Source organism: Cucurbitaria berberidis (assembly GCF_010015615.1).
Source record: "Cucurbitaria berberidis CBS 394.84 unplaced genomic scaffold K460scaffold_1, whole genome shotgun sequence".
Taxonomy (NCBI): domain Eukaryota; kingdom Fungi; phylum Ascomycota; class Dothideomycetes; order Pleosporales; family Cucurbitariaceae; genus Cucurbitaria; species Cucurbitaria berberidis.
The window spans coordinates 2,555,307-2,577,563 of record NW_024468935.1 but is presented as its reverse complement, the minus strand read 5'-3'; the positions used below and the strand labels follow the sequence as shown (position 1 = coordinate 2,577,563).

At 52.2% G+C, this 22,257-nt stretch overlaps 8 protein-coding genes across 8 annotated transcripts; 1 reads left to right on the top strand and 7 right to left on the bottom strand.

Moving 5' to 3' along the window:
* Nucleotides 1-287: 287 nt before the first annotated feature.
* Nucleotides 288-2,742, bottom strand: K460DRAFT_372761 (uncharacterized protein; the record flags this gene model as incomplete). Its single annotated transcript, XM_040934533.1, has 5 exons — nucleotides 288-539; nucleotides 589-678; nucleotides 728-2,439; nucleotides 2,490-2,608; nucleotides 2,678-2,742. The coding sequence occupies 5 exons, from the start codon at nucleotides 2,740-2,742 to the stop codon at nucleotides 288-290; spliced, it is 2,238 nt and encodes a 745-aa protein (XP_040793096.1).
* Nucleotides 2,743-3,004: 262 nt separating this feature from the next.
* Nucleotides 3,005-6,337, bottom strand: K460DRAFT_361304 (P-loop containing nucleoside triphosphate hydrolase protein). The gene is made up of 6 exons (XM_040932430.1): nucleotides 6,144-6,337; nucleotides 6,032-6,047; nucleotides 5,894-5,951; nucleotides 5,173-5,828; nucleotides 3,345-5,120; nucleotides 3,005-3,292 (listed from the first exon to the last, which is right to left on the bottom strand). Exons 1-6 carry the CDS (start codon nucleotides 6,149-6,151, stop codon nucleotides 3,275-3,277), a joined length of 2,532 nt encoding a protein of 843 aa, XP_040793095.1. The 5' UTR covers nucleotides 6,152-6,337; the 3' UTR covers nucleotides 3,005-3,274.
* An 816-nt stretch (nucleotides 6,338-7,153) lies between these two features.
* On the bottom strand, nucleotides 7,154-8,603 carry K460DRAFT_17253 (uncharacterized protein). The gene has a single exon (XM_040926978.1). It carries the CDS (start codon nucleotides 8,517-8,519, stop codon nucleotides 7,464-7,466), a length of 1,056 nt encoding a protein of 351 aa, XP_040793094.1. The 5' UTR covers nucleotides 8,520-8,603; the 3' UTR covers nucleotides 7,154-7,463.
* Nucleotides 8,604-8,687: 84 nt separating this feature from the next.
* Nucleotides 8,688-9,962, bottom strand: K460DRAFT_273751 (cyclin-like protein; the record flags this gene model as incomplete). Its single annotated transcript, XM_040927908.1, has 2 exons — nucleotides 8,688-9,491; nucleotides 9,555-9,962. 2 exons carry the CDS (start codon nucleotides 9,960-9,962, stop codon nucleotides 8,688-8,690), a joined length of 1,212 nt encoding a protein of 403 aa, XP_040793093.1.
* A 380-nt stretch (nucleotides 9,963-10,342) lies between these two features.
* Nucleotides 10,343-12,823, bottom strand: K460DRAFT_301676 (cytochrome P450 61). The gene is made up of 4 exons (XM_040929880.1): nucleotides 12,278-12,823; nucleotides 12,078-12,228; nucleotides 10,742-11,993; nucleotides 10,343-10,684 (listed from the first exon to the last, which is right to left on the bottom strand). The coding sequence occupies exons 1-4, from the start codon at nucleotides 12,438-12,440 to the stop codon at nucleotides 10,646-10,648; spliced, it is 1,605 nt and encodes a 534-aa protein (XP_040793092.1). The 5' UTR covers nucleotides 12,441-12,823; the 3' UTR covers nucleotides 10,343-10,645.
* A 133-nt stretch (nucleotides 12,824-12,956) lies between these two features.
* K460DRAFT_412221 (uncharacterized protein) lies at nucleotides 12,957-14,761 on the bottom strand. The gene is made up of 3 exons (XM_040937529.1): nucleotides 14,654-14,761; nucleotides 13,487-14,603; nucleotides 12,957-13,365 (listed from the first exon to the last, which is right to left on the bottom strand). The coding sequence occupies exons 1-3, from the start codon at nucleotides 14,743-14,745 to the stop codon at nucleotides 13,147-13,149; spliced, it is 1,428 nt and encodes a 475-aa protein (XP_040793091.1). The 5' UTR covers nucleotides 14,746-14,761; the 3' UTR covers nucleotides 12,957-13,146.
* Nucleotides 14,762-14,899: 138 nt separating this feature from the next.
* K460DRAFT_301669 (DNA mismatch repair protein MutL) lies at nucleotides 14,900-18,531 on the top strand. Its single transcript, XM_040929879.1, has 3 exons — nucleotides 14,900-15,052; nucleotides 15,101-15,566; nucleotides 15,616-18,531. The coding sequence occupies exons 1-3, from the start codon at nucleotides 14,923-14,925 to the stop codon at nucleotides 18,299-18,301; spliced, it is 3,282 nt and encodes a 1,093-aa protein (XP_040793090.1). The 5' UTR covers nucleotides 14,900-14,922; the 3' UTR covers nucleotides 18,302-18,531.
* K460DRAFT_301668 (phospholipase-like protein PldA) lies at nucleotides 18,524-21,687 on the bottom strand. Its single transcript, XM_040929878.1, has 2 exons — nucleotides 21,012-21,687; nucleotides 18,524-20,962 (listed from the first exon to the last, which is right to left on the bottom strand). The coding sequence occupies exons 1-2, from the start codon at nucleotides 21,519-21,521 to the stop codon at nucleotides 18,920-18,922; spliced, it is 2,553 nt and encodes an 850-aa protein (XP_040793089.1). The 5' UTR covers nucleotides 21,522-21,687; the 3' UTR covers nucleotides 18,524-18,919.
* Between the last annotated feature and the right edge of the window lie 570 nt (nucleotides 21,688-22,257).

Sequence of the window (22,257 nt, the reverse complement as noted above, 5' to 3'; positions counted from 1 at the left end):
CGTTGATGAACATATCATCAGGTCGTTAATGTACACTGCTTCTCCCATGCATTCGCTTCATCCAACTCCTACTCAAAATGTAGTAGACAATTGCCATCCTTCTCCGATGACCATCTCATCAGGTCGTGACCTCATCTGAAACCCACAAATGCAATATTGCCCTTACCATGCAGAACCCAGCGCTTCGTCATAAGAAACGCCACGCTTTAGGCAGAATCAAAGGGGAATAGAACACAGAGGCCGTGGCAGCGACATGCGAAACTATGGATATGTACTGGGGGTCAAACTTACAGCCATTGATCCACGTCATCCGCAACATCCATGTCCGCATCCGCATGCCCAGGCTGCTGCTCAGTCTCAGCACCACTAGCCTTGTTGTTCTGCTCTCCAATGGTAGCGGATGAGTCATCGTCGCTGGCTTCATCGTTGTCGATGCTCACGGTAGCGGCAGTAGATTGGGAGCCACCGAATGCGTTGTTAGGGATCCACGAGAGGTCAAGGATGCCCACGTCGGGTATTTTGCGAGAATCGTCGAGGAACTGTTGGAGTATTAGCTTTTGTAGAGAAAGGGAGAGGTCGATTGGTTACCATCTCAGCTTGATACCGCTCCTTGAACGTAATGATGAGCGTATCCGTCTGTTCGGGATGTCGCTCGATGCTCGTGCAACCAGGAACATTCTGCAATACAGTTAGCCTACTAAACCTAGTACAACAATGTTTGACTGACGATTAGATACTGCCTAAGTGCCTCGTCCCTCGGAGAGTCGGCCTCGATCGCTGCAACAGCAAGACGTCGTGGACGGTTGTCTAGTCGCTTCACGCTGCTCCTTCCGGCGTGGAAAGGAGTAGCAGGGAAGCCACGACCACGGTACCCGCCTCTGAAAGGGGGGTAGCTGCGTCCACGAGGTGGGAAAGGAGCATATCCGCGGCCGCGATAACCTCCACGAACTGCACCGCGACCACGGCCTCTGGGTGCCCCTGTCCCATCGTGCAGCGCAAAGAGATTTTCGGCTTCGACTTGCAGGGTAGCAAGAGTTTGAGAGGGGTCCCCGTTAAGATTGCCCAACTGATCACCCGATAAAGCTGCAAGTTGCTGCTTGATAGTCTTCATCTCTTCGTTCTTCTCTTTCAGCTGCTTCTCAATCTCTTCCGCTCTAGCGGCTGCCTCTTCTTCTTTTTCCCGCCTCTCTTCAAAGGCTTTCTGTGCTTCAGCTTGTCGCTTCGCAATCTCCTCTGGATCTAGCCTTCCTTCCTGCTCGGCATCGGGTCCGCCCATGTCAATGTCACCAAATGTACCATCAGGTGGCACTGATACAGAGTTCGACTTGTGCCAATATACTTTGACGAATCTGTTATCGAAGACAGCCTTGGGGTTATGATAGGCTCGGTCCGCAGCATCGCGATCTTCAAACTTGACGATAGCCAGGCGCTTGTAGCCGTGCATCTGTATCTCAACGATGGTTCCGAACTGCAGGAAGAAATCTCGCACATGATCTTCGTTGAAGTCGTCTTCCGGTATTTGTTCGACGACTAGCGTGGTATTGGAGCGATCGTACGACGGTCCAGGTAGAGAGAAAGGTGCACGTGTGCGTCCACCTTTACTGCCTCGAGTGTGCCCACGAGTTTGGCCACGATGTGTGCCTTGCTCCTTGACCCCTCGATGAGGTTGCACGGCGAGAAACGAGTGTTCTGGATCGTACTCGGGCACAGCGTCGGCAGGAACGGCAATAGCATCTCCATGTTCGTAAGGACAAATGCCGCCCAAAGAACAAACACCCTTCCTCTGAAGGTCCACACATCGCTCTTTACGCTTATGCTGATCCAATCCAATTCCTTGCGGATTAGGGAAAGGCAACGGAGGCATCCCTGGTAGACCCGACCCCATAGCTGCCATCATAGCAAAGAATGCCATGGGGTTGGCGGGATCGAACGGAGGAGCACCTGGTGGAGGTGGAGGGAAATGCGGGGGCAGGCTTGATAGATCGGGCATTGCTGGGAACCCAGGAAAGGCGAACTGCGGTTCAAGACCTCCACCGTGAGCGTTTCTACCGCCTCTGCGCGCAGGCTGCTTCAGCGGTCTACTACCACCCGCACGGCTGTAGTGTGGGTCGTGCCCTTCGCGCGGCTGGCTGGTCTCGTGTTCAGCCAGCTTGCGCTTCCTTGACTGCCATCCTCCATCCTGCTGCACATCTCGTGAAGGTGAAGGGCCGGTGGGTCGGTCGGGCAGACGATGTTGCGCATTGGGTCCTTTCAGTGCTCTGGACAGCGGCGAATTCGTCGTGACCGATGGATGGGGTTCGTATTCAGAGTTCGATGTGCCCACGATGGAGGGTATGGGTGCTGTCTGCGGGGTCACTGTCGCTGGCACTGTCGCCGGCGCGCGCACATAGCTCTTGTCTTTGAGTGCCTTGAGAAGGTCGTTTACGAATGGCTCGGTGTCTAGGGATATTAGCGAACAGACATGCTACAGATGTCAGTTAGTTACGCACAGTCTTGAAGAAAGTCCGAGAGCGATTCGAGACAGTTGCGCTTGATGTTCGCCTCCGAGTCGTTCACGACTACGAGGGCGATGACATAGTCGGCAAGCACCTCGGCATCTGCGTCAGAGCTACGCTAGTTAGTATAGGAAAAAGTGCGACGGGTGTGACGCTGTAGCTTCGGGGCCTTTGTAGCGTACATTGTCTCGAGTTTGGGCAGTATCCAGCGCTTGAATACGTCCTGGTCCTTCTCGTGAAGCAGCATCTTGGCTCTGCGGACACCTTCCACTCCCCCCCAGAAAGCGTGGCCGTTGGAATGTGAGGAGAGAGTCCGGATTGCGGTTGGTGGATTTGGTGGTACTCAAGGCGAGCCCGAGGGACGCAATTCGCGTGCTTGTTAGCGCGACAAAGCAGGGTCCAAGCTCCCATAACTCGTCCTCACGTGTCCAAAGTACCCCCACCTCATTCACCGTCAAGCTGCACATTGGCCCAACTAACATCACTCTTGCAGCAGCAAACAAAGCAGACTGTGCAATATAGCTTGATTTGGTTCCAACTATATTACACTCAGAACATGCAAGGAAAAGGGTTCATCATCCGTATCTTGAGACCAAAGCCCACTGATAACCCGGCTGGAATCATGGGCCAACTGCCCGGACCGACATTTACTAGTTCTGGTTGCTCCAAAAGGGAGCCGTTTGTGTCAAACAACGACCAGCGGCCACGAACTTGCCCATGACTGTAGGATGCCCCATAATCGCAACGAAAGGAAATCTAACAATTTTGGTAGCTTTCCTCTATAGCTTGTCGTAGTACTGCAACACATGTTAGCTACTTCTCGCCTGGTTTGGTGGACAAGTCACTTACGTTGGAAACATCCGGAACCTCAACCTTGATACCCTTGCGCTTCCGCATGTCGTGCACAATCTTGCCAACCATTGTTGTCGCGTCAAGTGGCGAGCCACCCTGGAGAATCTGCCAATGATCGAAGACTTGCTGTGGGAAGGCCTGACCAGCAGTGTTTGAGCGGAGATCGGCGGTGAAGCCGAAAGACTCGTTGACGGGGAGGTAGGCCTTGATGTTGAAGAGAGGAGTACCAACACGCTGGTTCTCCTCGAAGACGTGACCTCTCCTGCGGGTGAGCACACCGTAGATACCACCCATGGCCTGTTCGGGCACCTGGATCTCGACCAGGTACACCGGCTCCAGCAGAGCGGGCTCGGCGAGGAGAGTGGCGGCGTAGAGCACACGACGCGCAGTGGGGATGAGCTGACCGCCACCACGATGGATAGCATCGGCGTGGAGAGTGACATCCATGATGTTGAAGCGGATGGAGCGCATGGGCTCCTCAGCAACAGGACCCTCCTTGGTGGCCCACTGGAAACCAGAGACAACAGAGTCCTTGATTTCGTTCAGGTACTGGACAGCCTTGGTCTGATCGACGAGCAAGTTGGCACCAGTGGTGTCGGGACCGAAGCACCAAATCTTACGGGCATCGGTGACATCCCAACCATGCTCATCAGCTAGGATACGGGCACGAGCCTTGATATCGTCACGGGGGGCAATCTTGCCGCTCTCAATCGCCTGAGAGACCTCCTCGTCCAAAGGCTGAGCAATGACGTAGAGACGGTTGTGCTTGTTGGGCGACTTGGACAGAGCAGTGATGCTGGAAGTGGCGGCGACAGTCTCACGGTACTGCACGACGGGGTCGGAGATACGGAGAGGGACACCAGCGTGGTCCTCCTCGAGATCCTTCAAGCAAATCTCCAAATGCAACTCACCGGCACCGGCAACAACGTGCTCACCGGAGTCGGAGATGTAGGTCAAGACGCAAGGGTCAGACTTGGAGAGACGCTTGAGACCTTCAACGAGCTTAGGAAGATCCTGAGCGTTCTTGACTTCGACCGAACGCTGGACAACTGGGGACACGGAGAACTTCATGACCTTGAGGTTGTGGGCAGTCTCGTTGGTGGTGAGGGTACCAGACTTGAGCAAGAACTGATCGACACCGACGAGACCGAGAATGTTACCAGCAGGCACGTTCTCGATGGGCTCGACGAAACGACCCATCATGAGAATGGTACGCTGGATGGCCTTGATGAAGAGATCATCCTTCTTTCCGGGAACGTAGTTGGGACCCTGGATGCGGACCTTGAGGCCAGACTTGACAGTGCCGGAGAAGACACGACCGAAGGCGTAGAAACGACCCTTATCGGAGGTGGGCACCATCTTGGAAACGTACAACATGAGGGGACCGTTGGCGTCGCAGTCTCGGATACCGATGGCGTTGACGTCGTCGTGGGGGCCCTCGTACAGAGTCTCCATACGGTACCTCTGGGCAGTAGCGGGAGAGGGAAGATGGAGAATCATCATCTCGAGGAGAGCGTCGGCAGCGGGAAGGAACTTCCTCATGACGACCTTGAGAAGTTGCTTGCCCTCGAGATCCTTCTCGTCGCTGGTAAGCTTGATCTCAAGCTTCTCGAGCAGAGTCGGGATCTCGTCGGTCTTGAAGTTCATGACCGACTGGAAGATGCGGAAGATGGGGTCCAAGATGAACTGGTTGAAAGCACGCTCAAGGGGCTTACCCTCGTGAGTGCCAATCTTGGTCCACTTCTTGGTCTTGGGGTTGAAGTAGCTGTCACCCTGTTCATTGTCAGCATGTCTTTGCTGGTAACCTCGTCCTAGACACACTCACCCAAAGACGCTCCATCATCTTGTTCTTGTCGACACCAAACTTCTTGGCATATCGGTTGGCGAACTGGCGGATGGTGAAGGCCCAGCCGTGAAGACCGGAACCGAAGGCGATGGTGCCCTTCTCGGGGTAGACCTGGACGTCACCAAGAGCCTTGTCGTAGTAAGTGGCAATGACGACGTTGACAGACTCAATGACACGGGAGAAGTTCTGGTACAGATCCTCCTTGGTGAGCTGGAGCTCGAGAAGAGCACGATCGACCTTGTTGATGATGACGACGGGCTTGATGCGCTCACCAAGAGCCTGGCGGAGCACAGTCTCGGTCTGGACGCAGACACCCTCGATGGTGTCGACGACAACGAGCGCACCATCGGTGACACGGAGGGCAGCAGTGACCTCAGACGAGAAATCAACGTGACCGGGCGAGTCGATCAAGTTGATCAAGAAGTCGTTCTTGGTGGTGGGGACGGGGATGTCCTTCAGGTCCTCGACGTCCTTGAGCTGGGCGTACAGGGAGATGGCGGTCGACTTGATCGTGACACCACGCTCCTGCTCGTCGGCTCGGGTATCCGTGAAACGGGCCTCTCCAGCCTTGGAGGCGGAGATGATACCCGCACGCTGGACGAGAGAGTCGGTGAGGGTAGACTTTCCGTGATCGACTATGGCGGGGTATGTCAGTCCTCCGTCTTGCTGTATGCTGCCGAGTTCCATCGAGGGCGCTTACCGTGAGCAATGACGGACATGTTACGGATGTTCTTGGGGTCATCCATGAGACCACGGATCTGGCGGCGCAGTTAGCATCCGTCCTTTCATTATTGCCAATATCGTCGTATGATGCGGGCCATGTGTGCGCGCTACGTACCTCCTCGACCGTGAAGCTGGCATTCTGTTAGCCTGATGCTCAATCATCTTCATAGACCCAGGTAGCAGTCTAGCCTCTCTGCCGACAGCAGGAGGGCGTGGCGGCGACTTACTTGACCATATTGGCGGTGTTGTGAACTGTTCTCTTTTACGAAAATTCAGTGGTGGGGAAGTGCCCAAATACCCCGCACGAAGGAGGGGCAGATTCGATAGATGGGGCGCGAGATGAATGTGTTGGCTCTGGCGATGCAGTCGTCCAGAGGCAGACGATGGGCGCGCGGTTGATATGAGCCGTAGAGGCGGGCGTCTGGTGAGGGGGAGAAAAGTGCTGCGATGCGAGGTTTTCTACTACTTGCCATAGTGGGGTCAGCGCCTTCCTCGCTAAGGCACGGCCCACCTTCGGTGGCGCGCAGCTCAAGCTTTCCCACCTCTCCCTCGACGAGTCATATTGAAACCGCCCTTTTTTTTTACCTCCCCTTTCCTTGGATCTGGTCATCTGAAGTGGCTTAGGGTAATAAGGCGACTGCTATGGCTTCTCATCTTGGTACGGTAATACTGTGACTCCTTTCGCCCTCTGTTCGTTATACGAGTGACTCGACAGGGAACCACGGAGCGGCGGTCTAATGCACTTATTGGGTAGCGCCGGGCAGAAGTGCATCAGCGGCAAACATGATTGTACCAAGTTTTATCACTGCATTCCACCTGCTGGTCAATATGTGAAGGGCTCATGGGCACATGGGACCAGGTCCACAATGAGCTTCGAAGCGACCTCAGCACAAACCGCCCCATCTAGGGCCTGTTCGGTGACCTAGGCTGAACCGACCAGATTGGCCGGAATTGGTAGGTGGGGTAATATGGATCTGAAACTGGCGTTCTGTTCGGTATTCTGTCAGTTTCATTCTAATTTGAATAGCACATATGGAGGGACAAGTTTACTAGCAACGCCACGCAATTTTAAACCCTTGCTAGTGCTTACTTAACCTACATTTAACCCTATTTGGCAGCTTCTTGAGGGCTGATTCCCACTGGTGGTTGGTAGTAGAATAAGTTGATGGATAGCTCCAGAAACGCTAACAAAAAACGAGCCTTACTGTATAGAGAATCTGGTGCCAGTTGAAATGGAGCGCACCGAACAGGCCCCTAGACAGCTAGCATAATTGTACTACCTAGGCACTTGGGGTACCCAGGGCGATCTTTTGCCAGAGCGCCAAATACGCGGGAAGCGCTTTCAAATCAGTATTGCAATAGCCTGAGGGCCGCACATGCAAGTTGCTTCTCTGCTTACAATTTTTACATTCTGTGTCCCTCGTTGCCTAATCTCCGTTATGTTCGTAGAAGAGCACTACATACTACTGAAAGACCGACTATCGAGTGGGTACTCGCGATCAAATGCTGTCGCTTTTGATATCGCTAGATCTGCGCTTCATTTCTCTTCAATCTTCCCACCTCACCTGGTCGAGCGGACGGGGCGAGCGAGGCGACCACGAAGTAGGTGAAGCAGAAGAGCGATCTCTAACGTAGAAACCTCGACCTCCCCCTCGACCGCGGCTTGGACCATTACCCCTGCCGTTACCCCTGCTGTCATCATTCCCACTCCTCTCCCATTGATGACCATCCTCTCCGGAGAGTCCGCCCGTTCTGCGAGCGAGTTGCGATCGGCCGTCGTGATGCGAGTGTGCTACATCGTCTCTGCCGTCTGACATATGGGTCCCTCGAGGAAATTGATCAAACACTGAGCGGGGACCATCGCAATCAGGCTCTGCGCCCGGCGAGACGAGTGCCATTCGGTCATGGTGGAGAAACATTGATGCTCGTTGCACCTCGTCGCGATCGTCAGACTCACGAAACTTCATGGAATCGCGTCCGATGCGTTGGGGAGATTGCGAATGCGAACGAGATCTTTCCCGGTACCGAAACGACGCTGTAGGGCGTGAACGGTCGTAGTCGTCATAGCTCGATCCCCGGTAGAAACCTCCTCTCCCACGGTGCGTACTGCTGCGATGCGGCCCATTTCTCCCCCTACCTCGTATCGGTAGGGCCGCCTGCCGGATTATATGAGGCGGAAGGTTAACCCTTCGGTCGTCGTCATAAGTAGACACGGAAGACCTTCGTTCGGCTTGGTGGAAGCTCAACTCTTGATGAGTATCATCTCTACGGCCGCGTCTATCACCACGTTTGTGTTCTCCACGACTCCGCCCTCGTCGCGCGACTCTGCCACGACTTGGTTCAAACTCCGCGATAGTGTTAGACAGGTTTACAGAGCCTTCACGGTCGAGGGGATCGTTGTTCCGCACCCTTCGAGTGCTCTGTTCTATGCCAAGAGGTCTAAGAATGGCGGCCTGCCTAGATGGATGAAGGTGATCATTGTCGTTTATGGTGAGCTGGGTGGCAGGTCGGAGGAATGAAGCTTCTTCTCCTAAGCGTTGGCGATATCTGTCCCAATAGGAGGATGAGCCACCTTTCCCTATATTCTGGTTCGCCTTCGTCATGGATAGCTCCTCATCGGTAGCTTGAGAGTGAGTGGAAGTCGATGTACGTCGTGCTCGAGGATAGCCCTCAGCGTCCTAGGTCGCAATATTTAGCTTCGGCACACAACTACCGCAAACACCCAAAAAGAATCCAATCAGCTAAAATTCACGCAAAATTCACATCTATACTCAACGCACTCTTCCGACTCTTGCCCTCTCCTTCTCCCTGTCGTCAATTCTATTGTCGTTCGGCACCTCAACTTCGTACTCCTCCTCTTCGATCTTGTGATACCTCTCCACCTCGGCATGTTCATCTCTTGCACGCGCTATATCCAACATAAACCTGACGGTACCGTCTTGACCACGCTGGCCGATCGCAGACTTGGGTGGCTGGTCTGTCATGGGGGAGACAGTGCCTGGTGTCGCGGGTGTGAGTGGGCTTGTTGGATCGATGTTGTAGCGGGGTTTGACACCATTAGAGCTGGCCTGTGACTCGGATGTGGATTCGGAGTCGTAAAGGGCATAGCGAGGAATGCTGGCTGCGGAAGCCTCTTGGTTCAAGACGATGCGGATGTTTATGAAGTGTTCGAGGGTGTAGGCGGGACCCACGGATGTTAAACCGCGATGGTGTGTGTACAGATCTAGAAGGTCTAGAAGCGTCTCCATTACCTCTGCCCTGCTAGTAGCCCATTTGCTGTATCTCACTACCCCCTCATCGACACAGCGTGCAGCGTCCATCTGATGCAGTCTCGCCGCAAGCTCTAGGCATGCAATCGCCATTGTAGGTGTCGTCTGTTTAAGTGGCGCAAATGTTCTGTACAGGTCGATACTCAGGTTCCAGGCCGTCTTTGCTTCGTTGTGTGTATCGAACTTCAGAGCCCTCGCCAGCTTGACCATGAGTTTCTGCGGATATCGGTTGCGGAAATCGAAGCCAGCGCTCTCAAGCATAAGTCGTTCGAGGCCGATGATGAGCTTGGAGTGGGATTCGAATCGCTATGCATGCTGTCAGCCTCTAATCCCTCTACCACCAAGTTGTAGTTCATGTGTAGAACGTACCGGATCATCGCTACTAAGACTTTCCCCTGGTCCAACCTTCGCATTCCAGTGGGCACACAGAATCTCCCTGCTCTTCTTCAACGTGTCCTCAATCTTGCATGCCGTGAACAGTGCTGCGGCCGCCGCATCCGCCCAATTGTACTCGTGATCCGCGTGCAGCAGCCTGAACTTGTGGTAGTACATTACCGCCGTGTTGAATGTGCGAATGGGTAGTTGCAGTTCTCGTCGCACCTGGTCGATCCATGCTACACCTTGCAGCCGCACAGCATCTTCTTTGGCGTCGCTCATGTTCAGGTCCAAAAGGCATTTCTGGATGCGCGATTGCATCATATAAGGTTTTGCGACTTCGATGTAGGATGGGTGCGGGCCGACGCGCTCGCGCTCGGAGGGGGATGCGGTGGGCGCCATGAGAGCCAGGACTCTACAGGTTCAGGTAGGTAGGTGCTGAAGTGGTGTGGAGTGCGTAGTGTGGCCTGGGGATATGGTGATCGAGGGCCGATTGTATGCGGTCCGGGCTTTACAATCCTCAAAGACCTTTCATTCGTGTGGCATGTGCAATATGAATAACGAAATCGCCAAACGGATGTTGGATGCAACGCAATCGAGCGACAGCTGTTGCACTATCGATTGGAGAAGAATGTCGGCTGTGAAGTGAACGAATGCTCAAAAGTTAGGTGGTCATAGCTCCACCAAGTCCGCCGCGGGCAAAGTCACATAGCCGTAGACCCGCAAGCAACGACCTCGTGAACCATCAGGCAGTGTCGCACAGTAAAAGCTATGAGAAATTTGGTTATGTGAACTTTTAATATCATTTCCTGCCATTAACTGTATCCGGTACATGTCCCTTTTGTCCCCTTCCTTCAGCCCAGTATTACACTATCATACTCTGAATATACTCATCAAGCCACCGAGCTACTCACAAGAGAGCGCTAAGGGTGTAATCATTATAACTAGTGGGCAAGGATAGAGCGTGTTTTGCCTCTACCCTTGAAAGAAAGAAAAGCCAAACTTTGTACTCCAGAACCTACGGATGCAATGCAAGAATCGCTGAAAGTGGGCATCAAATAGGGTTTAATAATAGCCAAGCCAGTCTATGCTGTTCGGTCCTTGAATGTGAGGAAGCAGTCGTCCTGCGTCACGTTAGTGTTGCTCGCCATCGTCATGTAAGATGGTGTAGAGTAGCTTACCATCGGGAAAATCGTAGCAAACACCTTGATCACCTCGCTCTTGTCGGTGACCATGTGGTCCCAGTCGAGCATCATACTCGCCTTGCCAATCATGAGCATGAGGTTGGCCTGCGCGTACGTTTGGCCTAAGCAGTAATGCGGGCCAGTACCGAACACGAGCCAGTTCTTCGTCTGCTGGTCAGCATTACCAGTAATCCATCGCTCGGGTTCAAACGAGTCAGGATTCGGGTACGCTTCAGCATCGTGTAAGGCCATGTAGGTGGTAGGAATGACCATGGAGCCCTTGGGGACAGTGTACTCGGGAGTCAAGGGGAAGTCCTTCTTGGCAAGGTAGGGAACCATGATGACAGGTGGGCGGTAGCGTAGAGTCTCCTTGACAACAGCGCGGGTCCACTGGAGTTTCTCAATCGCATCGAGCGAGAGAGGAGCATGAATGTCGCCGTTTCTGGCCTTGATGTTTTCCTCGCGGACCTTGACAAGAAACTCGGGTCGGTCGGCCATGATTTGGAAGAGCCAGGTAGCGGCAGAGGAGGTAGCGTCCTGGGAGGCAAAGAGAAATGTGAAAATGGTCATGGAAATCTCGAGGTCGCTGAACCAGCGGATGACCGTGGATGGCTTCTCCGAATCGTCAACCTTCTCGCCTGCCTCGATCCTCTTGCGGTATTTATCCGATTGGATCATGTTGTCAACCCAAAAATCGAGAATGCATTCCTTCTTGCCACCCGCAGACATACGAACCTTGCTCTTCGCGGCGCACTTGGAGAACTCCTCCAGAACCATGTCGGCACACTTCTTGCCGTACCAGCTCTTGGTGAAGGGAAGGATGATGGGGAAGTTGACAAGTTCGAGCGCGGCAGTGATCAGGTAGTAGTCGTCGGCGATCTTTTTGACGGCTTCGTCCGAGCAGTAGTGGCCAACGAATGTCCGGCAGCTCAGGGCTGTGATCATCAAGCGAAATTCTTGCATCCAAGGAACGTGCTTGCCCTTGTTCTCCTCCTGCGAAATGCGAACGAACCGCTTGAAGTAGTGGTTGTAGATCTCCTCTTGACCTGGTAGGTACTGCTCGAGCGCCTGACGGGTGAACAAGCTATTCAGACCCTTGCGGTAATCGACGTGGGCGCGACCGTCGAGGAAGACCCAGTTCTCAGGGCGAAGAAGTTTGTAGGCGGCATCGACAACGCAGGGCTTGACGAAGGCAGGCGAATTGAAAATTTTGCGCGCCATGTCGCGTGTCGAGGCAATGACGACGAATCTGGCAGACTTGTAAGTAGATGGAAGAGCCAGAAGCACGCGACCTTCTGACAGAGCGCAAAGGCAAAAGGAGTAGGGCGCCTACTTGTGGAAGACGGATACGCAGCTCAAAGGACCCGAAGCCCATTTTGCGTAATATTTTGTAAAGTCTGGGTTTACAGACTCAAGGAAAGGTCCTATGAAAGGCGCCTTCCAAGCAGGACCGACAATCGAGCCCTTGTTCCAGATGTATTTGACTGTGCGACGGTCAGTATTCGCCGGCGCAAACCCATGAACAAATCATACATTGATCGTAGACCACAGCCGTGACAAGAAGTGTCAGGAGAAGCTTCCACACGGTGAAGCCGGTGAAGACGGTAGAAAGGAGGCCATTGGTGTCAAACTGTTGTATCATGTGGGCGACTTTCGCATCCGCCGTTGGCGAGACGAAGCTCGCGTTGACCGCCATGGGGAAGTGCAGAAATTGCGCGGCGCTCGAGATATCGGTGGAAAGAAGGACGCGACGATCGCGAGGGAGGAACCGTAGGAACACCTAGAAATATCAATTGAACCCTCCCGAGAAAACCTCAGGGCTGACAGATCAAAAAGAGGGACTTTAATTAAGCCCGCGGGCAAGCGTTGGCCGATGCGCGAGATGTGATTGCACTGGCAGTGCTCCTTTTGCGCCCCACTTGTCCGAACGAGGACTAGACTCCGATCCGGGATCCCGGCTTCTTGACTCTTCCGGCCGACGTTGAGTGCCCAGGTATGTGGTGCCCATGGTGGCGTACAGCGATGTGATCATCTTCATGGCATACAAAGTTGGGGAGAAGAGGAAGAAACAAAATGGCATTTGACGTCAGATGTTTACGGCAAGGATCCTGCGATGTCTCAGATCCACATGCCGCCCGCTTCGCTGGTTTTCAGGTACACAGCCAATCAATCGGCTTACTCATCCGATCGCGCAACCATCGTGACATATCCTGCTTGTACGTCGCATGTCCATGGGGTGATCAGGTACCCGAGGATTAGATTTCATATTTGTGGGCTACAGGCTACAGGAAATCACATTGAGATGTGTGCATACTCTTCTCAAGCCTCAGCCTCTGTTGCCGATTTGGTTGCGTTCCGCGTCTCCCCATGCGCGTCATCAAAGGTACCTTCGACCGGTCCCTCTATACCCAATCAGATGACCCGTTGCCCTTTGGCCAATATTTACCCTCGGTGATAGGGTACTTGCATTTGGTGTCAAGCACAGAGTCGATACCCCATCGCTCACGGAGTAGTGATTCCATTTCTCGCTCTGAAAACCCACCGCTGAGGGTCCCCAGATCCAACGAAGCGGGCGCGAGATAGAAATCGGCCACTCCCCGTAGAGGATAGACTGATTTCTCCTATCGACTCATTAGCTGAATGCATGGAGATATTATGATCACTGCAAAGGGGGGGGGGGGGCTGGAATGCTTCAACTTTCGACGTGTTTGAGGCTGGAGCGGATCGTAGATATGTACTCACAAGTTCCCATTGCTCCTTACTCAGAGCAAACAATCCCGTCAGATCTCGTGGAAAGGGCCACATCATCTCGTCGTGATGTGTGATCTTGACTGTCGTACCTTCACGGTCAAACATTGTCATATAAACCGTATTCCTGATGGCTTGAAGGAAGTTCACAAATCGGCGATCCTCGGACGAATACAGATCGTTGTCCAAGGTCGGTAGTTCAGTCATCATGATGAACTCAATGCTGAGCTCAGTTTGTAGCGACGTGTGCACTAACTCTTCCAGTGCAGATAATGAAGTGTATACGTGACGCAAAAAGTGTCGCTCGTATGTATACTGCTCCTCTTCAGTCGTGTTTAGGGGCATGTTAGATTCGAAATGCTCCAGCTTGACGCGAACCTGTAAGCTGCGGACCCACTGAGCAGGAACAGAGAATGGTTCCAGCCTGAGGGCTCTAGGAAGTTGAGGGGGATCTCCGTTTCTCCATGTTTTGAAATTATAACCCGGATGTAGTTGGAGAAAGTTATGTATTGCTCCTTCCATGTTGCAAACGGAAAAGGTATTATTTTTGTAGTACACCTTTTGCGCCTCGGCCATGATTGCTTGTCCCACGTATCTTGGATTTAGTACGTGACTGTTTGGCATAATCAAGTCAGAGGGCGGCTTCTGGCTATGATCATACTTGACGCGACCGTCCGGTAGGATGACACTATTGGTTCCAAAGTCGATGATTTCGTCGTCAGATTCGATGTCTACGAACATCTCACTTTCATCATGCGCCAAAGCCCTTCCAGTGTTGTCTCTAGTATCACGGCTTGTGATACCCGTGTTCGGCGTCGGGTCAACGAAATCGTCAAAGCGAATGTTGCCGAGGATCCCTGTGGGCCTAGGGTTCAGAAGTCCGTCGTACTTGCGGAAATGATAATAAGGCCCTACAGGTATTGGCCGCTCTTCGATGAGAAGATACTGATACACTAGGTCTTGTAGCTCTGTCGGCAGTTTTCCGCGCATCAACTTGGTGAACTGAAGACAATCTGCTCTTGCACAGCGAATCAAGTGTTTACGATAAGTGGCGTTGACGGCAGACTCCTCTTGGGTGGCTTTTTCGAGTTCGTGCTGCAAACTTTCAATTCTGCCGTACGATCAGCTCGATAATAATGGCTTCCAAATTGCTAAATCTACCGTTCATGCTTCCGTTTTGACTGTGCACTGAGTCCACGAAGAGGCGCCTTCAGGGCCTCTATGTCACTAGGGCTCGCCATTGCGGTGGTCATCGAAGATAGATGCAGGATAGGGCGAACATTCATAGATGCCCACATGAAGCGATCAAGGCTGAACTTATTAAGCGAGGTGCCCCGCATTGGTCAAGTCAAGACGCGTCGACGCGTTCCGAAGCCCCCACGCGGTCACGCCCTCTGCTCACTTTCATCTCAACCTCGGCATGGGTTGTTATGGCCACAATCAAGGCCATCGAGGGCCGTTCTGTACATCAGATACAGTCTGGACAGGTTATTGTCGATCTGCAGTCGGTCTGTAAAGAGCTTGTGGAGAACAGCATTGATGCCGGCGCCACGTCGATTGGTACGCAATTCAATTCCACGGCTCGGCTGCACAACTGACATAACGAAGAGGTGCGCTTCAGGAACAATGGGCTCGATGCCATCGAAGTCCAGGATAACGGCTCTGGCATTACGCCAGACGACTACGAGACGATAGCCCTCAAGCACTACACATCCAAGCTTGCAAGCTATGATGACCTCGCCTCGCTGCAGACGTTCGGCTTCCGCGGCGAAGCACTATCCTCGCTCTCCGCCTTGTCCAAGTTCCACATCATCACAGCTCGAGCCACCGACGGAGCGAAGGGTACAAAGCTCGAGTTTGAGCAGTCGGGGAAGTTGAAGGGAACGTCTGTGGTAGCGGCCAAACAGGGCACAACAGTAGCCGTAGAGACACTCTTCTATAATTTACCTGTGAGGCGGAAGGAGCTAGAAAAGAACATTAAGAGGGAGTACAACAAGGTGCTACAGCTGCTTAATGCATATGCCTGTATTAGTATCGGCGTCAAGTTCTCCGTTAGCAACCAGGTGCCGAAGGGGTAAGCGAGACATACACGATGCTACTACATTGGTCTAACGCGAGAAAAGGAAGAAAACGATAGCGTTCTTGACCAACGCAAACCTAAGCACGAAAGACAACATCTCGAACGTATACGGTGCCAAGACTATCACTGCCTTGGTCCCTCTCAACCTCGAATTCGACATGGATCCCTCTGATCGACCAGGTGCCACACAGAGCGCACGTAATTGGAGCACACAAGTAGATTCTGGCTCACACACAGTCAAAATCGTGGGTCATATCTCGCGTCCCGTTGTAGGGGAAGGTCGTCAAACGCCGGACAGGCAGATGTTCTTCGTCAATTCGCGACCCTGCAACCTACCTCAAGTTGCCAAAGCCTTCAACGAAGCGTATAAATCTTTCAACATCACTCAGTCGCCATTCGTGTTTGCGGATATCAAACTCGACACGAACGCATATGATGTAAATGTCAGCCCGGACAAGAGAACGATCATGCTGCACGACCAGGCAGCGCTCTTGGAAAGCCTAAAGCAATCTCTCTTGGAGCTGTTCGAGGGGCACGATCAAAGCGTACCCCAAGCTCAGCTGCCGGGACAGAAGGCAGGCATGTTAGCTTTCAAACCACACTCCATTCAGCCTCGAGATAGTACTGGCCCAACCGTTCCTAAAGGTCGCAGTGATTCCGAGCGGGAAAGTGGAGACTGTGGGCAACATTCAGATACGGCCGAAGTGCCTTCTTCGCCCGAGAGACTCGAAAAAACACCCCGTACAGGATTCATCAGAGCGAGTCTTATCGACAGCTTTGCTGGCCGAGATGCAGAGCACAGGGTTATTCGCCCATTGGTGAGACGAAGAAGCAACAGCTCCCAGGGAATCGATAAAATAATGGAAGAGCGCGTGTTCCACCCAATTGAACAGCAACGCAGCGCATCGCCAGACCAACATCGTATAGACCAACTATCACCGCAGAGATCTCAGTCGCCATTGTTCGAGCCGGAGAAAGCCGAATCTCATGTTCCGATCCGACTATCACAGCCCTCACGGGTTGTGCAGGACTTCAACACGCGCATAACATCCCAGAATGCGCATCAAGTCGAACGAGACCGATCCCCCAGAGCGCCTGAACTTGACGCGGCCGAGGACAAGGCAGAGGAGCGCATCCCAACAATCACACAGACACCCAAAGAACCTCTATCGCAAAGCATAATCCAGAACGCATTTGACCGTATGCGTCCCACACGAACGCCAGTTCAACAAGCCACGATTACCATCGGCGATACAACGACCGTATCTACAATTGGGTCGGATAGTCAGAGAACATCATCGAAGCGCGCAAGGATTCATACACCAAAGTTCTCGCTATCTGGCAGGCCTTTGGATCAGACACCAATAACGTCTTTGTTCAAGAAGAATCTGATTAGCTTTGCAGCACCAGGAACACAAGTAGATAACAGCGATGGAGAGGAAAGCGAGAGTGAGAGTGGTCAAAACAGTACTATATCGGATGCACCTATTCGCTCTCCCTCTCCACATAAACGTCACCCATCGAAAGCATTCAAAGCGCGAAAAATCGATGATCTAGTAGATTCATCAAGTACCCAATCGCCAGCTCTGCAAGTCGTGGAGGAAAATTCTACAGAAGAAGACATCGCATCTGGAGCTGAACTTGAACCTCAACTCGAAGCCGAGAAAGCTGAAGACTCAGATGATGAATACATCGACGATACAGAGAAGAAAGCTAGAGAAGAAGCAATGATAGCACAAATGATTACCGAGGCTGAAGAAGCTGCCGCTCGCCCAACCGACCTAAACTTGAAGCGTGCGAGCAAGCTGTTCAAGGTTACGCAGAAGAAGTATTGGACTATAAATGTCGAGCGTGTCATCGAGACGGATGTCGATTCGATTGCTCAGCATCTGCACAATATTCAATCATCCATCAATACGTCAATAGCAGCATCTGAGAAGGCAGCTCTCTTTCCTAGCAGTACACAGCTGAACAAAGAAGACCCCGAAGAACGACTCAGTCTCACGGTGACCAAGCTAGACTTCAACGAGATGCGCATCATCGGCCAGTTCAACTTGGGTTTCATCATCGCTGTGCGACCGCCAACTACTACGTCACCTACTTCAGACCTCTTCATCATTGACCAACATGCTAGTGATGAGAAGTACAATTTTGAGCGTTTCTCTGCAACAACCACACTGGTTCCGCAACGACTTGTACACCCACACCCCCTAGAGCTTACGGCGGTGGAGCAAGAAATCATACTAGCAAACGAGCACGCACTCACGGCTAACGGTTTCGTCATTGAACTAAACTCGTCTGACGAGAATGATACAACCCATCGTGCGAAACTAACGTCCTTGCCAATGTCGAGAGAGGTCACATTTACGCCCACAGACCTCGAAGAGCTTCTCGCGCTCATTTTAGATGACCCACCTTCATCGTCGACATCAACTTCACCACACATTCCGCGTCCTTCGAAGGTCCGGAAACTGCTCGCCAGCCGCGCATGCAGAAGCTCAGTCATGATCGGCAAAACCCTCCAGCATACCCGTATGAAGGAAATTGTTCGACACATGGGTAGCATGGATAAGCCTTGGTCTTGTCCCCATGGACGACCTACGATGCGGCATCTGTATGGGCTGGAGAAGTGGCAGGGATGGTCTGAGGGAGACGGTGTTACTGGGATTGATGTACAAGGGGGGAAGACTGACTGGGCAGCGTTCCTGGGGAAAAATAGACGTGGATAAGAATCAGCGGTTGCGTCGTTGGGTTCTGATAGAGGCATATGTGATATTCGGTGCTTTGGACTAGTTTACTTGCAAATATGGCTGGAGTTAGGCAACGTTTGCATATTATACCCTCGTATGTACACACTTGATCTTAGAAGACATATCTTCGAATAGCATCATTGTTCAAATCAAGCACCTGTCGGGAGTAGGAGATGGCGGGAAGAAAGTGGATTAGCTAAAGGGAAAATATTATTTCTTAGTTAAGAACTTTTACAGATTGTACTGCGCTAAGAAACGGTGTCATTGACAACAACTAAGGCATCATCTGGAATATCACAGAAAAGGCTGCAACTGTTCCATCACAGCCGTGAACTATGATATAAAGCGATTATGCTTAGGCACAAGACGTTAATAAATGCAAAAGAAGATCTCGTTCAAACAATATTGATCCTGATACCAAACGGATCAAAGCTACACAGTGACAATAGCAAATTTCCACCCCTATTACATGCCCTCGCCAGAACTAACCAATACAAGAACGAACTATAAACAAGTGAATCACGCAGTAGCAACGCCAGCCACTCCCATGGTGAAGACTTTCCAACCGATCCCATCAATCCGTGTAGGTAAACCACATCAAGTATAAACACTCTCCGTAAACGAGTTCACCGCCAGACCCCTCTCGGCCAATTCCGCGTTCTCTAGGAACTTCAACTGCATCCAAACCAAATGCCCCTTGATACGATCCAACTCCTGCCTGATCTCCTGCACAGGTCGAACCTTGTCATACAAATGGCCCTGCTTGTGATCCTTATCCGCCTTCGGGTTTGGCGTAAAGGCATCGTAGTCTTCGAACGTAAGAATGGAGTCATCGGGGTCTGCGTGAAACAAGCTGCGGAAGACCTCGGTATTCGTGCCCGCGCGCTCAAACCACTCGTCCCAGAGTTTCGGGGAAAGCGGGTCAGAGACGAAGTCTGCTTCTGGGCCAGGAAGTGGGTCGTTGCGGGAGTTCTCATTGGGAGGTTGGGCATTCGGGTCGTCTGTTGCGTCGAGGGATTGTGGGGGGAGGAGGCCCAGGTGCTCGCGCCACAAATTACTGCGCAGCTCGTGGGCGAGGCGCGCGGCTTTGTAGGGCTTGCCGTCCATTTCGATCTCGACCTCGTCCTGGTCCTGCAGAACAATTGACAGCTCGGAATCGTGGAAGCCGAGCTGCGAGCGGTCGTTGATGTTAGAGGAGCCGCAGATGACATACTTGTCATCGACGATGCAGATTTTGGCATGCACATATAATTCCTCCTGGAAGAAGTGCTCTTTCTCTTCTTCTGGGTCGCCTTCCCATGGTTCGGCACTCGGTTTCTTCTCGGTGAGCATGGCATCGTCAGCGATGGAGTCTGGGTCGATTACACCACCCTGGTCGCCTAACCCGACGTCTTCATGCTCTCCAGCAAACTTCTTCCTCAACGCTGCTGCATTTCGTCGTGCTTCTTCTCCACTTTCTTCGAGTGGCGCCTCCAGCTCTTCGATTTCAGCTTGTTCCAGATCCATGTAGCTCATACCAGATTCCTCCTCGCGCTTCTTGAGCGACGGAGTAACATTGATACGATCGTATGAACGGAGGTTGAAGAAGAAGAAATGTTTATCTGGGTCGACACCCTGTGCTCTGACACGCCCAAAGATGCTCTCCTCTCCACGGCATATGCTCTTGAACTGGTAATCCATGATAGCTCTTGTACCGGCGGCTGCATTGTCTCGTAGGTCTCCTGCGAAACCTGGAACCGCTGGAATCACGACGATGATTTTGAAATTTCTGCCTTCTTTAGATGCCCTTACAGCCGCATCGACCATAGCAGCTCCTATTTGGTTGTGAACTGCGTTTTCGTTGCGTTGGCTGGTCGCCGTGATGAAGAATTGGTTTTCGATGTACACGTAGTGTTGTGCGTTGCGAATAATTTCGCAATATGCGTTTTGGATACTCTGCTCGTGCGGTAGGAGGCCCATACTCCAATCTGCACTACTCCTGACAAGCTGGGCATGCACAGTGCCACGGTTGTCGAGATTCTTTGTGCTGAGTTGGGTTATCGGATGATGCGTATAGTCACCAACAGGAAATTTGGGTCTTTGTACACCGATTAAGTCTTCGTCCTCGCCTTCTCGTCCTTCCATAGTAAGCCAGTCGTATCGCTCATCGCGTTTGTACTTGTCTCGCTTCATGAAGTTCCATCGCAAGACGAAATGCTCCGCAATATCATATACTGCCGGTCCAATGACACCCATAGAGACGTCATGCCAGGGCATTCGACCGTACTCAAGCTTGTTAAGCTTGTTCGATTTCCAGTCAGCGACACCTTCGAAGTCCAATATGCGGTTGTTGTTGAAGTCCTGGCCTGGGAAGATCTGGTTCTGAATGCCAGAAGGATGTACATCGGACAGTGGATGTTGCTTCTCGTCCCAGCGCCCGTAACACAAATCTAGCCCACCGATGAAGGCCATAGCATAGTCGATGACGATGAACTTCTCATGATGCGCCCAGTAGAAGGTCATGTCCGAGGCGTTCTCGAAAACATTGTGGTCGGGGTGCCTCATGACTGTGATGTTTCCATAGCCAGGCTCGCCCTCTTTGAACATGCCCATGAGGGCCTTTTTGGTATGTTGACTATTGCAGGTAATAGCCGCAGTGACCTTGACAGAAATCAGCTTCTGAGGAGCAAAGAATCATGCAATGTCTTACCTCTTTGTACACGGAGATGTAGATCTTCACACCAGCCTGTGCTCGTCGCTTGAGAACCTGATCTAACCTATGTTTCTGGTTGTAGAAAGGCGGCCTCTTCAAGAACAGTTCAGGGCTTAGCCACCAATCTGCAATATAGATGGTCTCTTTGGCTTGCTCCAATGCCTCGGCAACAGCCCAGAAATAGTCCCTACCGTCAACATACCACTTGACGATGTTCCCATCTCTTTCTGGTGCAAACGAATTGAAGCGGTGACTTTCACAAATCTTGGACCTCTTCTCATCCGTCTTCCTCTCATGCTCCTCATCGTGGCGATGGTTGGCATTGAAGATGTTGGTAAACTTTCCGACCTTGTGCTTTGCATGGACCGCTTTGACGTGAACATCGCTTAGTTTGGTGTGGTCGAGTTTCTCTTGCACTTCTTGCAGTTTCTCGCTCGCCCGGTGGTTGAATGGATGGAAAAGTTTCTCTTTGAGGCCACGCTTACCCTTACCGTCTGATGCGGACATGTTTGGGCCGTGCGTTGCGATCTACGAACGCAAGGGGAACGAATGCGATGCTGAGGCGCAGGAAAGTGAGGCTTTGCGTGGAAAGCACTGTCGCGTGTCCTGCTTGTCTTGTAGGCCCGCGGAGGGATGGAGAAACCTGTATTCACTGGTACCTACTTGGCACTTGTTACAAGAATAGCGGGCTGGGGTGCATGGAGGGGCAGGCAGGAGGTGTATGACATCACTGCGCTAGCCGCTTGCAGTCAGGCTCCATGCGAACTCGCAAAGTTTACGTGCGGCAGTAACCATTTTTGCGCATATCACCGTCACAAGACGGGCCTGATTTTCGTTTATCATGCATATAAACTATATGGCAATGATCTGTGTATCTTTCCCCACTTCTGTTGGCTTCAAGGCGCCCTCACAATGCACTAGCCGGCAACCCCTTCCGATCCTTGCAAACCCCCAGGTACCGTACACGGGCAACATCAGTTCGCATAAAACAACGGATAGATTGAAATTTCTTGCCCGTCGCTCTCTATTCCCCACTGCAGTTATGTAAAGTTGTGGCTTTTGACCTCAATCGCGGGTCGTAAACCTGTTCCAACTCGAGACGACTCCTCGGCCCGAAACAAGCTTTCGGTAAATCGCTCCTGTCTCTCTTCTCCTGCATCTTGGCACGTCTGGTGGCATATGCTAAAAATATAGCATAGGGATTCCCTCAACCTCAACCATACGCATAACGTGGAATAAATAT

Bases quoted from the DNA above. Each gene is read 5' to 3' on its own strand.
- K460DRAFT_361304 (XM_040932430.1), bottom strand. The intron at 5,829-5,893 runs GTAAGCGCCCTC...ACCCCGCCATAG, and splicing joins CATGTCCGTCATTGCTCACG to TCGATCACGGAAAGTCTACC. The intron at 5,121-5,172 runs GTGAGTGTGTCT...GACAATGAACAG, and splicing joins AGATGATGGAGCGTCTTTGG to GGTGACAGCTACTTCAACCC.
- K460DRAFT_17253 (XM_040926978.1), bottom strand. From the start codon at position 8,519: ATGACGAAGGCGAACCAGAATATAGGGAAAGGTGGCTCATCCTCCTAT.
- K460DRAFT_301676 (XM_040929880.1), bottom strand. From the start codon at position 12,440: ATGGCGGTCAACGCGAGCTTCGTCTCGCCAACGGCGGATGCGAAAGTC. The intron at 12,229-12,277 runs GTATGATTTGTT...ACCGTCGCACAG, and splicing joins GGCTGTGGTCTACGATCAAT to TCAAATACATCTGGAACAAG. The intron at 10,685-10,741 runs GTAAGCTACTCT...AACGTGACGCAG, and splicing joins TTGCTACGATTTTCCCGATG to GACGACTGCTTCCTCACATT.
- K460DRAFT_412221 (XM_040937529.1), bottom strand. From the start codon at position 14,745: ATGACCACCGCAATGGCGAGCCCTAGTGACATAGAGGCCCTGAAGGCG. The intron at 14,604-14,653 runs GTAGATTTAGCA...ATCGTACGGCAG, and splicing joins TCAAAACGGAAGCATGAACG to AATTGAAAGTTTGCAGCACG. The intron at 13,366-13,486 runs GTGAGTACATAT...ATGAGTCGATAG, and splicing joins GTAAGGAGCAATGGGAACTT to GAGAAATCAGTCTATCCTCT.
- K460DRAFT_301669 (XM_040929879.1), top strand. From the start codon at position 14,923: ATGGCCACAATCAAGGCCATCGAGGGCCGTTCTGTACATCAGATACAG. The intron at 15,053-15,100 runs GTACGCAATTCA...GACATAACGAAG, and splicing joins TGCCGGCGCCACGTCGATTG to AGGTGCGCTTCAGGAACAAT. The intron at 15,567-15,615 runs GTAAGCGAGACA...ACGCGAGAAAAG, and splicing joins AGCAACCAGGTGCCGAAGGG to GAAGAAAACGATAGCGTTCT.
- K460DRAFT_301668 (XM_040929878.1), bottom strand. From the start codon at position 21,521: ATGTCCGCATCAGACGGTAAGGGTAAGCGTGGCCTCAAAGAGAAACTT. The intron at 20,963-21,011 runs GTAAGACATTGC...ATTTCTGTCAAG, and splicing joins ACATCTCCGTGTACAAAGAG to GTCACTGCGGCTATTACCTG.